An 18,341-nucleotide genomic window follows, 5' to 3' on the forward strand; every position below is an offset into this window, starting at 1 on the left:
AGAGAGAGAGGATGCTGAAATACTGAAGGCTGTGGCAGGATCAGTCCTACTATCAGCGTTAAAGATCCTGGAAATGTGCAGGTGAGTTCATCAATTCACATCGCAATCTTAACACATGATGCAGATCTTTAAACATCACAGATGATAACACTAGTCACTGATTTACTGCTATAGATAATAAGACAACACCCTGCCTGCGCTCCATCAACATCATCTGAGAAAAAGAAGATACCATTTCACACTCACTGTAGCCACAAATAGGCGTTTCGACATAATTTTATTGTCATTGTCATATCTATTCGTGTCAATTCAAAGCGCAACATCAATGTTGTTGTTAGCCGGCTAATGTCAGCTAGCTCTTGGCTAGCTAATGTATCGCTACAGTGAAAATTGAGGAGTTATGGTGGTGTCAGTGGTATTTGAATATAATAATGTCAGATGTGATGTTTCTGGTTTTCGATACTTGTGTTGGCAGTAGATATGATTAAATAGTGGAGATGTATTTATCGTATAGTTGTTAGACAGACTGTAAATACGCCTGTCATCTGGTGCTGTTTAACAGAGCGCATCAGCTCATTAAGCGTTTCTAATGACCATTAAGGTGAATGAAAATCAATATTTAATTCTGTATATTAAGGCTGTATATTTGAAGGTAAATATACTGTATAGTTTAGTTTAGCGTAGACTATATAGTCTGTATAGTTTAGATGTATATTTGAGCTGCATGGCAACAACAGGTATCATTTTACTTATTTTATATGTAGGGTTATTTATATACATATATCATTTTTTGCTATTTAGACATTTTTAAACATCTTTCCACCTTTCTTTCTTCATTTTGTGAACACCTTTAATTTCTCTGAATTAGGATGCTTCATTTTTTAATTATAATATATAATAAATTATAGAGGTTTCATTAGGTGTTGACAGTTTGTCACACATAAACTTTATAGACAGACCTCTTTTCAATAAAAAAAGGGAAAATAGCATGATTGTAAGTAAAACAGATTTTAAGTATTTTATTAAGAGGATACCAGGTTAAATAAATATAATTTGTCTATGATGGACTATTTGACTGTCCTTCTGTTTAGTGTTGAGATCACAGTTACCAAGTAAAGAGTCATGCTATGTCAGACAATGACCTATAACCAGAGGGCGATTATGTTCTGGCGTGTGTGAACAGGGCACATGGAGCTTCTATGGGCTGAGTTCTATTGATTATTTGGGACAGCAGTAGTCAGAGGTGAACTGAGGTTCATGCTGCTAGATTCAGATTGTGAAATCACAGGCTGATCTATCTCACTGGTTCTCAACTGGTGGGTTGACACAAAAATGGGTCACAGGTCTGTCCTGGTTGGGTCACGTATGCAAGTAATGCATTGTTAGCTCAATAAATACACTACCATTTAAAAGTCTTTTTTTTCTTTTTTTAAAGATGATTTTATTCGGCAAGGATGCTTTTAATTGATCAAAAAATATATGTAATGTTTCAAAAGATTTCTAATTTTAAATAAATGCTGTTCTGTTGAACTTTCTATTCATCAAAGAATCCTGAAAAACAATGTATCAGGGTTTCCACAAAAAATATTTAACAGCAACTTACAAAATGAATAAATAAAAAAAATAAAAAAATAAAATTCATTTGTTTTCAACATTAATAACAAGAAGAATTGTTCCTTGAGCGCCAAATTAGCATACTGTAATATAATGATTTTGGAAGGATCATGTGATGATAACAATAAATAAAACAAATAAATTGTAATATTGTTTTACAAGATTTCTGTTTTTAATATACTTTTGATTAAATAAATGTAGCCTTGTTATGAGTATAAGAAACTTTTATCTAAAATGTTAACAAATCTTTCCAACATCAAACTTCTGAATGGTAGTATAGCCTTTTAACTTTTAAAGGAAGGATAAAACAGTTTCCATATCTTTTTTGGTTAAAGTCACAGGCATGCATCCAATAAAACTCAGTATATTGGCACAAATTCATCTATCACTTGGGAGACGCAACCAACTTTGACGGATGCCACCATTGACATGTTGTGCGACATGCTTCAAAAACCATAACATGCTGTGTTAATATTTTTTGCATAATAATGTGCCTTTGCAGTTAATGGTAATATTAATAATTTCTGTATTTATGTTTGATTACATTTTTGTATGCTAAACAGTGCTGGTGCTTTGTATAATCTCGCAGGTTTATCTGTCATGGATGCAAATATGATACCAAAATTCGCCTCCAAAGACGAGGAAATTGACTTCTGGAAGGCTCTTTCACTCAAGTACAAGAAAAGGTAAGTAGCAGTACAGTGAGCAGCATTGAGCGTTACTCAGCTCTCGGTTTTGTAGTCTGACACATGATAGCATTCTTTCATGTTGTCCTCAGCCTTCACTATTCACATTGCCTTTTGGACAAACAAAACACTGCCTCTAAATGCTGGGAGTAAAACCAATGCAACCTGTTCCCTTACATTATGAGAGCCATATCGAGGAAATTGCTGTATGTTTTAAGGCAGTCACAGTAGTCTTATGCAATCCGCCACAGTGGGAAGTTCCTTCAACAGGTTTAGCTTTTTGTGATTTGATATAGGCTCCCGCTGCTAATTTTACTGTTGAAAAGCTCTCAGTGGCGTTGTAATCTTAAAATATTACACAACAAGCTTGTTGCTTGGTAGATTGCGTCCCAAAGCAGCATTTCTGGATTCCAGCATGGAGTGTTTCAGACTCCCTTTGTGTAAAGACAGACATTTACACACACACAAACACTTGGTACACCCAAGTTTGCGATTAACAGAATACTGTTTGGTTACGTCTGGTTACATAAAAAAACAAATGACTGGGATTTTTAGTTCAAATAAACCCCTCTTATGTAATCTGAATGAAAGATTTGATTTACAAATCAGCTTTGTTCCTTTTTTGATTGTGCACCAGCTCCTGAGCTAATTTTAGCTGTCAAACAAGTCCACGTTATGTATTTGTGCAGCTTGTTAATTTTTTTTTAATGGGACAATTTGTCGCCTGGTGGATGGGGTGAAAATCTCATTGACCTACTTCAGCTGAGGGAACCAAGCCGTAGAGACTTTGGTGGTGGGCTTTTTTGACTTGGCCAGTTAGTAGCCACTTAAAGGGATAGTTCACACAAAAATTATAATTCTCTCATTAATTACTCACCCTCATGTCGTTCCAAACTAGTAAGATCTTTGTTCATCTTCAGAACACAAATTAAGATATTTTTGATGAAACCCGAGAGCTTTCTGACCCTCCATAGACAGCAACACAACTACCATGTTAAAGGCCCAGAAAAGTAGTAAGGACATCATTAAAATAGTCCATGTGACATCAGTGGTTCAACCGCAATTTTATGAAGCTACGAGAATACTTTTTGTGCACAAAGAAAACAACAAGGACTTCATTCAACGATTTCTTCTCTTTCGTGTCAGTCTCTGGCACGAATTCACAAGAGTACCACTTATGTTCATCATGATTTAAGACTTGCATTTGAAGCACAGGCTCCTCTGCGTTTCACTGACATGTGATAACTCCATCTATACCCAGTTTTGACCTGCTAGTAAACAAAACACCCTAATCAGCACTTCAGAGACCATGCAAGAATGAGTCACAGATGTTGTGTGATTCTGATTCTCTCCGGAGAGTTATGTACTTTCTGCACACTTTTAGTGGTCTCCTTGTCCATAGATAAACAGGTTGTCCTGCCCTGTCTCACGGCTCACGTGGCTGTAGCATGGCTGGGCAGGGAAATATTGCCCCGATGCCATTTTTAGATCCTTCCAGACCATAATGCTGGCTGGTGATTACATAAAGAGGCCCAGGGCAGTGCTCTCTGCTGGTCACCGGTACACTGTAAACAAAACTGGTTATTTACAGCAGATGCAGTCTGCCCCATTCACACTGTGCTAGTAATGGTGTCAGCTTAGATCACATTCATTAAATAATGGTATAATCAGTGAGTTTTGTGAGGCCAGATAGCTAAAAACTTATTGATTTTATTGTTCTGTGCATATTTCCATTGTTAATATGCTACAGTGATGTCCTGATATTGCATTTGTAGCATTCCCCAGATTAAACCAGGAAAGAAATAATATTACTTAACAACAGGCCTATATTCCCTTGCATTTATGGGAAATGCCAAACTGCTGTATTTGATGACTTCTTATCAGTCTGTGTGTATGCTATGTTTTCAGAATATCCTGTACCGATAACATTCATTACATTAGACATCTTCTATCTAGGTAATGGATCTCATAGCTTTTTATTTGTGTTATTTTCAGTTGAAGAGAAAAAAGTATTTCCTGCAGTGAGGTTTTAATTGTAGCTTCTTTAAAAACAAAATATTTTTGAACGACCTCTGCGTAACCACAAGTATATTGTTTGCTAAAGCGTGTTTTAATACAACTTTCGCTGTTCAGTAGGCTATAGTTCAAGTCAAGCTCTGTTTAAGAAATAGAATATGCAAATTTTATGCACATGCCATTAGTGATAAATGGTATCATGTTTAGTTATAAGGAGGCACAGGAGGAGTTGCTGGAGTTCCAAGAGGGGAGCAGAGAGCTGGAGACAGAGCTGGAGACACAACTGGGCCAAGCAGAGCATCGCATCAGAGACCTGCAGGCAGACAACGAGAGACTGCAGCATGAGCTCGACTCGCTCAAGGTGAGAGTGTGTGAACTGAACACAGACTGGCCACGTGTAAAGAACATTAAAGCGAGGACAGGTCTAAAGAGTGTGTGTCTTTGCTTTCTCTTTCCTGTAGGAGAAGCTAGAGTATCAGTATGCTCAGAACTATAAACAGATCTCCGTGCTGGAGGACGACCTCAGCCAGACTCGAGGCATCAAGGAGCAGCTGCTTAAATATGTCAGAGAGCTAGAGCAGGCCAATGACGACCTGGAGAGAGCTAAGAGGTCAGAGGGCATCAGCTTATACTTCACCATACATTTCACTACAAATGTAACGCATCCAGAAGTCTTTCCTAAAGATGACATTAAACGGCATTCACACTGCATTTAAAATCCTAAAATAACATATTCAGGGCAGGAAATTACACTACAGGTAAGAATTTTGGGTCAGTAACATGCATTTAATTGATCAAATATATAGTAATAACAGTAACCGTTTTATATTTTAATATATTTAAAATGTAATTTATTCCTGTGATGGCAAAGCTGAATTTTCAGCAGCCTTTACTCCAGTCTTCAGTGTCACATGATCCTTGAGAAATCATTCTGATATGCTGATTTGGTGCTGCTCAACAAACGTTTCTTATTATCAATGTTGAAAACAGTAGGGCTATTTAATATTTTTGGGATTCTTTGATGAATAGAAGGAAAAGGAAGAGGGATTTATTTGAAATAGAAATTAATTTGAAATAATGATTAATTGAATGCATCCTTGCTGAATAGAAGTATTAACTAACTAAAAGAATCTTACTGACCCTAAAAATTTGCAATGCCTTTGTTTCATGAAATGCCATGAAAATAGTTTCATGGAAAGTGAAACTTAATACATTCTAATAAAAGTTAATAAAAACAAACATTTTTTTAATGAAATGTGCACAATGACACATTAAGAAATGAAAATGAGGTCTGTTTTGATAACAGGTTGTCTTTAAAGAATTCCGCCCTAGTAGGTTGTATGCCTTTCCACTATTCTGCTATAATTTTAGTTTTATTCTGCTATTAATTGGATTGATACCGCAGGGCCACAATTACATCTCTGGAGGACTTTGAGCAGAGGCTGAACCAGGCCATCGAGAGGAACGCCTTTCTGGAGAGTGAACTGGATGAGAAGGAGTCTCTGCTGGTGTCTGTGCAGAGACTAAAAGATGAAGCCAGAGGTATTTACTGGCTCTCCTCTCTGAAATCTTGTAATTACAGCTAGTTCCTCATTCCAGGCTGCTCAAGTGATGTTTACAGATCCTGTTCTGTCAATAAAAAACTTTTCCTGCCTGCTTGTGGAATGAAGTCATGTTACAAACTCAGATCAACATTATGGTCTGCAAGTGAAAGTTACGGACCGATATCTTGTACTCTAACGTAATATGTGGATTTGTAGATTTGCGGCAAGAGCTTGTGGTGCGAGAGAGCCGGCCAGAGGTGACGCGAATGTCGGCCCCCAGCTCTCCGACTCCAGAAAATGACAAAACAGACTCAGCAGTCCAGGCCTCCCTGTCTCTGCCGGCTACACCGCTCGGCAAGAACCTGGACAATGCTTTCACTAGCCAGACAGGTAGATGGCTAAATTTCACTCTGAGATGTTTACAATGTCACACGTGTTTGCATGACTCACTTGGTTCTTGTCTTTTGCAGCTCTGGCCAACAGCTCCACTAATGCAGCCCTCACTCCGTCTGCGAGAATATCAGCGCTCAATATTGTTGGCGATTTATTGCGCAAAGTTGGGGTGTGTAAACACTGGAGTTTGAACTTTTGATAGCTATTCAGACAAATAATTGTTCCCAGTTTTAGTCATGGATCACCGTTTGCATAAATGAATTTGGTGTCTAATCCAAGTGTTTGTTCTGTTTCGTAGGCTTTAGAATCCAAGCTCGCAGCCTGTCGAAATTTTGCCAAGGACCAGGCAGCCAGGAAGAACTATGTCACAAACGTCAACGGAAATCTGATTAACGGAGACATTTCAAATTACTCTCACTCTCTCCACACATCCTACTTCGACAAAGCGTGAGTCAGCCATTTTGTTCTGCCACAGTTCAGAAAACCCAATCAATAAACAACTTAATTTTCTTGTGTGATATTTAAAGTGAGGACAGAAATGAAAGGCAGTTTGAAGGAAAGTGTGATTGACTGTAATAATGAGTCTAATGATACAGGAGATAACATTCTCTCAGACCTCTGTGTGTTTCTCTCCTCAGCAGAAGAGAGAGGGTCATTTTCCCTGCGTTGCTTCTGGGTAAATGATCCGACTAGCAGTTTTATGTGGGGGTCCATGCATGCTTGTTAACAACCCCCTACATATGACTTAGAGTACTATAATCCACTAGGTTAAGATCATATCATCTCCACTAACATCTTGGTGGTGGCTCAAATTGTGTGTGAAGGTGCACTCCATAGGTTTGCTCAAATGTGGTTTATTTAACTAAATGTGAGAGACCTGGGCCAGTGTTTGACTCTTAGCTGAAGATTCAAAACATGAAATGTTGTCTAAAAAGGAGTTGTCTATGGAGTTCACCCTAAGTGCTAAACTAAGAGTTTCTCTCCTAATCTGTCTGTCGGTATGAACTGAATTACAGAATTAGACAGATCACGTTCATTTTTCTTATTAAAGTCAACATGAAGCAAGATTTGCAACTCGGTTTACTCCATGATATGACCTATTTCTGCAACAAGATATATTCAATGAGAAAAAATATATTGGGTTACCTCATTGATTCATGGGAATAAGAGAAAAGTTGACATTGCTTACACTACCATTCACAAGTTTGGGGTCATTAAGATTTTTTAATGTTTTTGAAACACCAAGGCTGCATTTATTTGATCAAAAATATAGTAAAAACTGTATTGTGAATATACACTTAAAATAATTGCTTTCTATTTGAATATTTAAAAAAATATATAATTAATTCCTGTAAGGGCAAAGCTGAATTTTCAGTAGCCATTTCTCCTGTTTTCACTGTCAAATATTCTTCACAAATGATTCGAACATGCTGATTTAAGGCTGAAGAAACATTTCTTATTAACAATGTTGAAAACAGTTGTGCTGGTTAATATTTTCATGGAAACTGTAATACATTTTTTTCAGCATCATTCGATGAATAGAAAGTAAAAAAAACAGCATTTATTTGAAATAGAAATCTTGTGTGACATTATTAAATCATTATATCACTTTTGCTCAATTTAATGGATCCTTGCTACATAAACGTTTTATTTTCTTGAAAAAAATATTTTTTTTTGAATGGTAGTGTAGAACAGAACAGACCAGAAGAGCTGCAGTAGCTAAACCTGATAATTGTTAGAGGGGTCAAAAAATTTGAAATCAGCTGAAAAGGAAAGTTGTAAAACGTAATGAAATATTGATTGTTTTTTTTGTTTTTTTTAAAAATATGAATCAAATGAGTTATGCATAATAACACCAGGAACCCATATTATGAAAATAAACAATACATTTTAATTTCATGTTGACTTTAAGCATGTTCTTAAAAATAAGAAGCTTTATTGCCATTTAATACATTTGAGAAGACAAATAAAGAGTCATCTCAAGAATATGTGAGGAGGGCAGGATTTCTTGAGGATCCGCAGTGTTACGCAGCTCACTGCAGTGCTGAATCAGTGTGTCCTGTAGCTTGAGTATCAGTAGATGGTAAAGGGCACGGAGAGGACGCCCAGGGCTTGGGTTTCTGCTGTATAAGACCTATCAGATCTATAGATGAGCTATCAAAGAAGGGCCTTTGCAGTCTCCAGTACACTTTAGTGATTTGATTTTGTAATGGTGCAGTACACATATTATATTTGTGTGTTTCAAGGTAACAAGAACAGACACAGCGAAGCGTAGCTGATGGACGTCATCGAAATACCTTTGTACTGATGGACAGTAGAGTGTTTGTGTCTGGTATCTCCCCGGGGGCTATATTGAGTGGTCTGGGCTGAGAAAATCTACAGTTTCAGAGCTTCTGAGTTTGTTCTGCTTGCTTATCTACACCAATTCACTCTGAGCTACTCGCGTGTGAGCTTTTCTACGCATATTAACTGTGCATTTGGTTTCGGGAAAAGCCTGTTTTGGTGTCATCTAGCTATTTTGTGCCAAATCCCGTCTAGTTTATTCAGTTGGTGTGGACTGAAATAAATGCTAGTGACAATTCTAACAGTAGTATGAATGGTCTGATGGCTTGCATTGTACAGGGTTTTAACCACAGTCTCATGTTTCTCTGAGCACAGCAGGACAGTGAATGGTTTGGACCCTGGCACCGTGACGAACATCACAGCTCCGCCACGCTCCAACTCTCCATCCAGCCTGGTGCTCAGCGTGTGACCCTCAAACACACACAAACTCCATTACAACCACTATACAGCAATATAACAATTCACTACTGAGATTACAGTGGGTTACAATGTGGTTAGTAATGGTAGCCCAACTGTAGCAGCATCTCATACTAGTCTCTACGTTGCAATATCCTACATTTTACTGCTGAAGTACTTGTTAATAGTTCTTAAAAATGTATAAACCGATCTAATATATTTATGGTTACTGCTAATTTAGGTATAAGCATATATGTACACATTTAATTTGTTGTCTCTGTTCTTTGCAAATGTGATGTCTTTTACCACAGTCCAAAAATATATTTATCGCTTTAGTGTTGGATGGCAATGTATGTGAAAGCTGAAAACAAAGGGAATTTACGTTATTAATATACAGTATGTTGTGCAACACATGCAGTGTTTGTGTATAAGAAGGTAGACCTGATATATATATATATATATATATATGATATACTGTATATTGAAGGAGAAAAGAAGATGAAGGGTGGAGATTTGACTATCTAGACTTACATGTGCTGGTTTCCATTTGTATCCCTATTTTTTTGTATTGGTTCACAAGGTCATTTTATTTCGGTAGGATCTATAGTAAGTGCTAACTTGTTAATAGTTCTTAAAAATGTATAAACCCATCTAATATATTTATGGTTACTGCTAATTTAGGTATAAGCATATATGTACACATTTAATTTGTTGTCTCTGTTCTTTGCAAATGTGATGTCTTTTACCAGTCCAAAAATATATTTATCGCTTTAGTGTTGGATGGCAATGTATGTGAAAGCTGAAAACAAAGGGAATTTACGTTATTAATATACAGTATGTTGTGCAACACATGCAGTGTTTGTGTATAAGAAGGTAGACCTGATATATATATATATATATATATATGATATACTGTATATTGAAGGAGAAAAGAAGATGAAGGGTGGAGATTTGACTATCTAGACTTACATGTGCTGGTTTCCATTTGTATCCCTATTTTTTTGTATTGGTTCACAAGGTCATTTTATTTCGGTAGGATCTATAGTAAGTGCTAATGTGTGCCTCAGATGGGTAAACTTCCCCTATTTTTGTCCCCTGAAATGTGGCCTGGTGTAAGTGTGAAACGTCTTTGGAGTTGCACACAAAAGGTTTGTTTTGGCTCCAGCAGGTTTGCATTTTAAACACTGGTTCGTTATATTGACAATCGACTGTTCTAGTAATACGGTGTGACGCATTTGCTTCTGAGTCTCAGGTTGGTTTCGCAGCCTCATAGTAATTGTTGGAATATCCATACCTTATTTTTCTCCTTGATGTGAATCACAAATCTTATTCATTTTGTTAATGCAATGTGTTCCAAAAGCACTTTTTGTTACTTTCGCGTGCTCAAATAAATGGTAGTGTTCTCACGAGTCTGTTTTATTGTATCAAACACAAAAATGTTAACTCTATGGCGTTACCACTAACAAATCTTACAATTAGAAGGACTTCAGAAAAAGGCTTTTATGACACTGCCAGCCAGTGTAATTTTAGTATTCATTAATATTTCAAAATATTTTTTATAGATTCAGTTTTCTTTTTAATTTTAATAATTAGTAAATTTAGTAATTCAATAAATAAATAAAATATTGCGATCAACTGAGAAAGTCAGTCGCAAAAGAGCGACCAGTGGGAAGAATGAGTCTGGAGCCGTCATTTTAGTAGTTTTTAAGTTGTAGTATTTTTATGTGCTTTTTTAAAAAAAAAAATCTTGATTTTATTAGCTTCTCTCTTATTAAAAAAAAAAAACTTTTATTTGGCTTTAATTCATTTAAAAGCAATTTAATTTCTGTTTTAGTAATTTTAGTACTTAAACTTTCAACATTTCTAATTTACATTTAAGTGTATACATTATTTTTATTTCAGCTTTATTAAAATGAACAAAACCTATTTTTAGTAGGTTTAATTAACAATAACAACACTGATGCCAACTGTAGTGTAAGGCTTTATTGCCAACTGCACAGTGTAACAAATTTTTATTCATACTTTCATAAATGTATTAATACATTGTTTTAATAGTACATAAAATATTTTTAATATTAATGTAATTGTCTTTTAACTGGTGAAGATCATTTGTAATATTTATAGATTGTTTGGATTATACATAAAATATGTATTTTATATATATATATATATATATATATATATATATGTGTGTGTGTGTGTGTGTGTGTGTGTGTTAATTAAATAAAATCCAAGTAGCTTTTTGTCAGTGGCAGGAATGAGGCACATACATATTTGTTTGGCCCATTAATATTTACCATTCTAATCCTCTTGCAAATCCAGCTGTTACAGCTAAATATGATCAAAACAATCAATTCAAATCATTACTTACTACATCACTCATGACTTTCCGTGCAACTTCTGTCCCATTACAGCAATATCAGAACAATCAAGGAAAAAGTTTTATAACACTCCACAAATCCTTATTGGCAAAAAAATGTCCCATGTTTTCTTCAGTGTTGGTTTCCTGCGGGTTTCCATTCAGTCATCTCACCTGTCCCCTGCACTCTTCTTCTCTACAAGTTCATCCATTTGTTTTCTCCTTCTTTCCAGCACCTCCAGCCGTTTGGCCTCATTGCGGGATCGTTCCTGCTCCCTGAGATCTGTCAGGTCCTCCATGAACAAATGCCTTCATGCATAAGGCAGAATAATGATATGAATGATCAGACCTCACAGCAAAGAATGCTTGTAGGCAGCACTATAATGACAATCATTCCAAAAGTAGTGTATGCATTTATTCAGCAACTAATTCAGAATAATTGCAATTCGGCATACACTGTCTAGTCCAGTATTTCAGACTCATATCCGCATCTGTTTTGTAAGGACTCGTGTTCACACGGCCAAACTGCACAATATTGCGTGTACAGCACACCATCTGTATAGTTTTAGTCTAAACACGTTGTGTCAGTGCCAAGGGGGTGTGTTATCTCACCTATTCAGAAATGCTGTGGCCAAACCTACGAGCAGTGTCCCAAAAAGAATGGGTTTTGTAAGGCGCTTTCCAGTGGACGGTTTGGACGGTTTCATGCTGAAATATATAGTCTTCGTGTAAGCAGGCAAAACAGCAAAAGTCTCAGTGAAACAGTAGTTCTGACCTCCACACGGATGAATATATACTACTGCACATATATGAGTAACCCCAAACATTACTTCCGGCTCGTGCGTCATAAAATAAATTACTCCATTTATTTGTGATATTGTCTTACGAAGCAGGAGGGATGTTCTGAATATATTTTAAAATGTTATGTTATTAAATTTTACTTATATGCACATTTATAAGAGAAGAACTTAAAATCAAAGGAACTACAAATGAAGGGGAGGTATTTACTGACGGACCAGCCGCGCAGAGTAACTTCAGTGATGCGAACACACTCATTGATCAAATCATGACATTCTGGGTTAAATGGATCTGTATTTACAATCCGTAGACAGACAGTTTCTGTAGATATGAAACTGAAAGTTTCAAGTTCATAGCAGAAGCACGAATGAATTTCATCAGCGTTATTCTGCACAAGTGAGTCACTTTTGCCTCATTTCTTGTCTTTATTGCTGTTATTATTGTCATCTGTTAGTATTGTGAAACTTATTAGATCAGTGTCACAAACTTTTTGTTTTATACGGTGTAATAAAACAACGAATTTTCTTGTAATATAGTATTGTAATATGGTATTTTTGTAACACAGTATCTATCTATACGGCGTGATAAAACTGCTTTTTCTATATGTTGGTCTGTTTGTCTGTCTATCAGTATTACAAACTGATGGTCCATTGTTGTCATCTATCAGTATTGTGAAACAGATTAGATTAGTATCACAAACTTTTTGTTTTATATGGTGTAATAAAACATAATTATTACAAATTTTCTTGTAATATAGTATTGTAATATGGTATTTTTGTAATACAGTATCTATCTACCTATCTATACGGTGTGATAAAACTGCTTTTTCTATATGTTGGTCTGTCTGAATGTCTGTCTATCAGTATTTCAAACTGACGGTCTGTCTGCCTATCTTTAGGTGTTAAACCCATGTTACCCATGATTCATCTGTGATGGCAGGAAAGAGTCGTTTCTCAGCGTCTGACCGGTTAGAGTACTTGCAGGGTCTGGTCACAGAGTTTCAGGACACTGACAGTGAGGGTATGTCACTGTTTGCAGATGCACTACATCTTTATATATTTGTGCTTGAAGCAGTTTGCACATGCTATATTCCTATACTTGACAGACTGTAATCAGTACATACAGTAACTGTTTACAGCCGTCTTTATAATAAAGGTATTAGGTTGTCTGAAAACTGTCTCATCATTTGTCTTTTCACTTCTTGGCAGAGGCTAAAGAGCAAGTGCTGGCAAACCTGGCCAACTTTGCCTATGATCCATCCAACATGGAAGCACTGCGATTGCTCCAGATCACTGAGCTCTTCCTGGACATGCTGACAGAAGAGAATGAGAACTTTGTGGAGTTTGGAATTGGTTAGTATAGCTGTTATAACTGCTGTTATAATCTATTCACATGAACCAACAAACTGTTTGAAACCCTACAGGTGGTTTGTGTAACCTCAGCATGGAGCGGGAGTCCCGTGATCAGATCCTGCAAAGTGGTGGAGTCCCATTAGTGATATCCTGCCTGTCGAGTAACAGAGATGAGACGGTTCTCTCTGCCATCACTACATTAATGAACCTGACCACAGCAGCCTCGCGCGCTGAGACCACAGACGGTGCTGTGGTGCAGTGCATGCTGCGCTTCTCCCTCACACAGAACCCGCGCCTCAGGAACCTGGCGTCGGTCTTCCTGCAGGACTACTGCACACACCAACAAGTGGACAGAGCTCGAGAGGAAATGCAGGGACAAAGCCAATCAGCGGTGGGGATTCCACTGCCAAAGGACTGAACACTTGATTTTGATCTTGTAGTTGTTCCTGGACAGTTTGTAAATGCTGAAATTGTCATTTAAGATTATTTTGAAAAATAAAAGCTTATTTTCTTAATAAATATGGTCCGGCTTCAAATATGAAAGTACACATATGTATGTACATCTATGTACATGTATATATTTATATAGGCAAATTCATTATATATATATATATATATATATATATATAAATTCACAGGAATAAATTAAATTTTTACAAATTTTATGTAAAAAATGTATTTTAATAAATAATATATACAGTGCATTATAACTAATTCACAGGAATAAATTACATTTTATTAAAATATTTAATATATATACAGGTGCATCTCAAAAAATATTTTTTGCAACATTTCAAAAAGTGAAACTTCATATATTCTAGATTCATTACATGTAAAGAAAAACATTTCAAAAAGTTTTTTTTTGTTTTAATTTTGATGATTAGAGTTTACAGCTCATGAAAGTCAAAAATCCAGTATCTCAAAATATTCGAATATTTCCTAAGTTCAATCAATCAAAAAAAAAAAGCCAATGCAATGGATTTGCAAAACAGAAAAGCTCAAGTTCTTTTAAAGTATATTCATTTATGCACTCAATACTTGGTCGGGGCTTCTTTAGCATAAATGACAGCATCAGTGAGGAGTGGCATGGAAGCGATTAGCCCGTGGACTGCTGAGGCACTATTGAGCCTTCAGCTCGTCTGTATTGTTGGATCCACTGTTTCTCATCTTTCTCTTGAAAATATCCCATAGATTCTACATGGGGTTCAGGTCAGGCATGTTGGCTGGCCAATCAAGCACAGTAATATCATGGTTAGCAAACCACTTGGAAGTGGTTTTGACACTGGGCAGGTGCTGAAGTCCTGCTGGAAAAGAAATCAGCATCTCCATAAAGCTTGTCAGCAGATGGAAGCATAAAGTGCTCCAAAATCTCTTGGTAGACGGCTGCATTGACTTTGAACTTGATAAAACACAATGGACCAACACCAGAAGACGTCACGGCACCCCAAATCATCATTGACTTCGGAAACTTCACACTGGACTTCAAGCAGTTTGGATTATGTGCCTCTCCAGTCTTCCTCCAGACTTCTACCTTGATTTGCAAATGAAATGCCAAATTTACTTTTATCTGAAAGAGGACTTTGGACCACTGAGCAACAGTCCAGTTCTTTTTCTCCTTAGCCCAGGTAAGATGCTTCTGACATTGTTTCTGTTTCAGAAGTAGCTTGGTAGCCCTTTTCCGTACACATTAGGCTTTCATCCGATGTTGAGTGTTTTAAATTTTCGCTGAAAACATATATTCTCTCTGGCTTTTGGATCAATGTAATTTTATTAATCAGGGTGTTCTCTTTCTATCTCTTTTATTGTATTGTATTTTTTTGTGTGTATTTGATCATTTTACGTTTTTAGATTGTACAGCACTTTGGTCAGCTGCTGCTGTTTTAAATGTGCTTTAGAAATAAAAATGCCTTGCCTTGCCTGTGAACAGCCACTCCTTTCGGCAATGACCTTCTGTGATTTACCCTCTTTGTGGAGGGTGTCAATGATCGTCTTCTGGAACATTGCCAAGTCAGCAGTCTTCCCCATTATTGTGGTTTCAAAGAACAAGAGATACCTGGAATTTACACTGTAGGGATGATAATTTAATGGAACTCAAATGTAAATATTCTATTTTTGACTTTCATGAGCTGTAAGCTCTAATCATCCAAATTAAAACAAGATTTCTTCCTTCCAGTCAACTCTGCATTTAATATACTTTGATACAGCACTCTGTGAACTTTGGTTATTTCCCTAGGCGTTTCTGTTAGTAATACAGAAATTGATGATTTTTGCTTATCAGATCATAAGATTATTAACACTGTGCTTAATACTTCAAAGGTGCATGTCAAGACCTGCAGTCATCGAATACGGTCTGTAAATTCTGCTACATATAAACAGTTTGAAGATGCTTTTATTAGGGATGCTTGCCCTTTTGTGTCTTCTTTTGCAGAGCTGTCTGTTGAAGAGCAACTTTCTTGTTTTAATACTCTGTGTGGCAATGTTTTGGACTCTGTTGCTCCATTTAAAATGAAGAAACCTAAATTACAGTTGCAACCTTGGCTTAACAAAGATACTTGCGCCGCTAGACAGGAATGGAGGAAAGCTGAAAGAAAGTGAAAGAAGGATATGCTCCAAGTTTCCTATGAAATCATGAGAGATTGTATGATGAGCTACCAGCACTCAGTTAAGGCTGTGAGGGAAACCTATTTTTCTAACTTGATAGCAAAGCATGCACATAGTCCAAAGACTATTTTCAATAGAATACATAATGTTTTAAACCCTACCATGCTTTTATATCCTGAGGCTTCACCTACAATCTGTGATAATTTTTTGAAGTTCTTTGTTGACAAAATTAACTCATATCTCATATTACCATAGTTTATGTCAATCCACCTGTTGTTGACCCATGCTCAGCCTGCTTAACTGAATTTGAGCCTATTTCTTCTTCCTTTCTTGTGGATGTTTTCCATAAAATTAAGCTTTCCTCATGCTCCTTGGATGTAGTTCCTCTGCGTCTTTTTATGGAAGTTCTGGGTGTCATTGAACCTTTTGTTATAACAATAATAAATAGTAGCCTATCTCTCAAGGCACTGTTCCACCATTTCTGAAACATGCAGTAGTGAATCCACTTCGAAAAAAGGTCTGTTCAGATCCTTATGTTTTAGATAATTACCGGCCCATCTCAAAATTAAATTATTATTGAAAGTGATGGAAAAGGCTGTCTTCCATCAATTGACTGTATTTTTAAGTGAGAATAATTTGTTAGATAAGTTTCAGTCAGGTTTTAGACAACATCATAGTTCAGAGTCAGCTTTGCTGAAGGTGCTGAATGATCTTTTGTTAGCTGTGGACTCAGGAAATTATGCCATTCTAGTACTCTTGGACCTCAGTGCTGCTTTTGACACAATTGACCATGCCATTTTACTTGAAAGGTTGAGCGGTTGTGTAGGAATTCAAGGTACTGCATTGAAATTGTTTAAATCATTGTGATAGAACATTTTCGGTGGAGGTTGGGAATTTTTCTTCCACTTCTGTACCATTAACTTGCGGTGTGCCTCAGTTTTGTAAAAATTTAATTTATTCCTGTGAATATTCAGCATCCATTACTCCAGTCTTCATTGTCACATAATCCTTCAGAAATCATTACTGTAATATGCTGGTTTGGTGCTCAAGAAACAGTTCTAATTATAGATGTTGAAAACAGCTGCTTAATTTTTTTATTTTTTTTGAAAAGGATACATTTTTTCAGAATTCTTTGATAAATAAAAACTTCAAAAAGAACAGCATTTATTTAAAAAGAAATCTTCTGTAACATTATAAATGTCTTTCCTGTCAATTTTGATCAATTTAATGCTTCCTCTCTGAATAAATGTATTAATTTCTTTCAAAATTTTTTTTTTTTTTACTAACCTCAAGGCTAGAGTATTTTTATAGTAATTGCATTCAAAATAGCTTTCTTCTGAATCCAAGCAATTATGAAAAGAAGAAACAGATGCTGGTATTGTTATTCTACTAATGGACACATGGGGGAGACTTTTAACATATTTTAGGTTCTTTTTTAAGACTTTCGCTGCCAGATTCCAAATTAGGTGATCCATTTACTGGAAGCAATGATACCATAAATCATTGTTAATTTCATTAAATATATTACACAGGCAAAAAGGTCTGTTCAGATCCTTATGTTTTAGATAATTACCGGTCCATCTCAAAATTAAATTATTATTGAAAGTGATGGAAAAGGCTGTCTTCCATCAATTGACTGTATTTTTAAGTGAGAATAATTTGTTAGATAAGTTTCAGTCAGGTTTTAGACAACATCATAGTTCAGAGTCAGCTTTGCTGAAGGTGCTGAATGATCTTTTGTTAGCTGTGGACTCAGGAAATTATGCCATTCTAGTACTCTTGGACCTCAGTGCTGCTTTTGACACCGGTACACATTAGGCTTTCATCCGATGTTGAGTGTTTTAAATTTTCGCTGAAAACATATATTCTCTCTGGCTTTTGGATCAATGTAATTTTATTAATCAGGGTGTTCTCTTTCTATCTCTTTTATTGTATTGTATTTTTTTGTGTGTATTTGATCGTTTTACGTTTTTAGATTGTACAGTACTTTGGTCAGCTGCTGCTGTTTTAAATGTGCTTTAGAAATAAAAATGCCTTGCCTTGCCTGTGAACAGCCACTCCTTTCGGTAATGACCTTCTGTGACTTACCCTCTTTGTGGAGGGTGTCAATGATTGTCTTTTGAACCATTGCCAAGTCAGCAGTCTTCCCCATTACTGTGGTTTCAAAGAACAAGAGATACTCAGAATTTATACTGTAGGGATTGTCATTTAATGAAACTCAAATGTAAATATTCTAATA

The 18,341-nt window shown here is 36.2% G+C and overlaps 2 protein-coding genes across 4 annotated transcripts; both read left to right on the forward strand.

Moving 5' to 3' along the window:
• LOC107552751 (nuclear distribution protein nudE-like 1-A) lies at positions 1 to 9,593 on the forward strand. Of its 3 annotated transcripts, XM_016234722.1 has the most exons (10): positions 1 to 81; positions 2,204 to 2,300; positions 4,524 to 4,677; positions 4,778 to 4,926; positions 5,722 to 5,858; positions 6,077 to 6,250; positions 6,331 to 6,422; positions 6,552 to 6,700; positions 6,895 to 6,929; positions 8,912 to 8,994. In XM_016234722.1, exons 2-10 carry the CDS (start codon positions 2,215 to 2,217, stop codon positions 8,920 to 8,922), a joined length of 987 nt encoding a protein of 328 aa, XP_016090208.1. In that variant the 5' UTR covers positions 1 to 81; positions 2,204 to 2,214; the 3' UTR covers positions 8,923 to 8,994. The 3 variants fall into 3 exon arrangements, with proteins under 3 accessions (XP_016090208.1, XP_016090206.1, XP_016090207.1); XM_016234720.1 differs by lacking the exon at positions 6,895 to 6,929 and having other exon boundaries at positions 8,912 to 9,593; XM_016234721.1 differs by lacking the exon at positions 6,895 to 6,929 and having other exon boundaries at positions 8,915 to 9,593.
• A 2,800-nt stretch (positions 9,594 to 12,393) lies between these two features.
• Positions 12,394 to 13,960, forward strand: armc7 (armadillo repeat containing 7). The gene is made up of 4 exons (XM_016234705.1): positions 12,394 to 12,545; positions 13,048 to 13,169; positions 13,358 to 13,501; positions 13,573 to 13,960. The coding sequence occupies exons 2-4, from the start codon at positions 13,082 to 13,084 to the stop codon at positions 13,917 to 13,919; spliced, it is 579 nt and encodes a 192-aa protein (XP_016090191.1). The 5' UTR covers positions 12,394 to 12,545; positions 13,048 to 13,081; the 3' UTR covers positions 13,920 to 13,960.
• Positions 13,961 to 18,341: the final 4,381 nt, after the last annotated feature.

The sequence above is a fragment of the Sinocyclocheilus grahami genome, unplaced genomic scaffold, assembly GCF_001515645.1.
Source record: "Sinocyclocheilus grahami isolate Dianchi unplaced genomic scaffold, SAMN03320097.WGS_v1.1 scaffold457.1, whole genome shotgun sequence".
Taxonomy (NCBI): Eukaryota; Metazoa; Chordata; class Actinopteri; order Cypriniformes; family Cyprinidae; genus Sinocyclocheilus; species Sinocyclocheilus grahami.

Bases quoted from the DNA above. Each gene is read 5' to 3' on its own strand.
- LOC107552751 (XM_016234720.1), top strand. From the start codon at position 2,215: ATGGATGCAAATATGATACCAAAATTCGCCTCCAAAGACGAGGAAATT. The intron at 6,423-6,551 runs GTGTGTAAACAC...TCTGTTTCGTAG, and splicing joins ATTTATTGCGCAAAGTTGGG to GCTTTAGAATCCAAGCTCGC. The intron at 6,701-8,911 runs GTGAGTCAGCCA...CTCTGAGCACAG, and splicing joins ACATCCTACTTCGACAAAGC to CAGGACAGTGAATGGTTTGG.
- armc7 (XM_016234705.1), top strand. From the start codon at position 13,082: ATGGCAGGAAAGAGTCGTTTCTCAGCGTCTGACCGGTTAGAGTACTTG. The intron at 13,170-13,357 runs GTATGTCACTGT...ACTTCTTGGCAG, and splicing joins TCAGGACACTGACAGTGAGG to AGGCTAAAGAGCAAGTGCTG. The intron at 13,502-13,572 runs GTTAGTATAGCT...GAAACCCTACAG, and splicing joins CTTTGTGGAGTTTGGAATTG to GTGGTTTGTGTAACCTCAGC.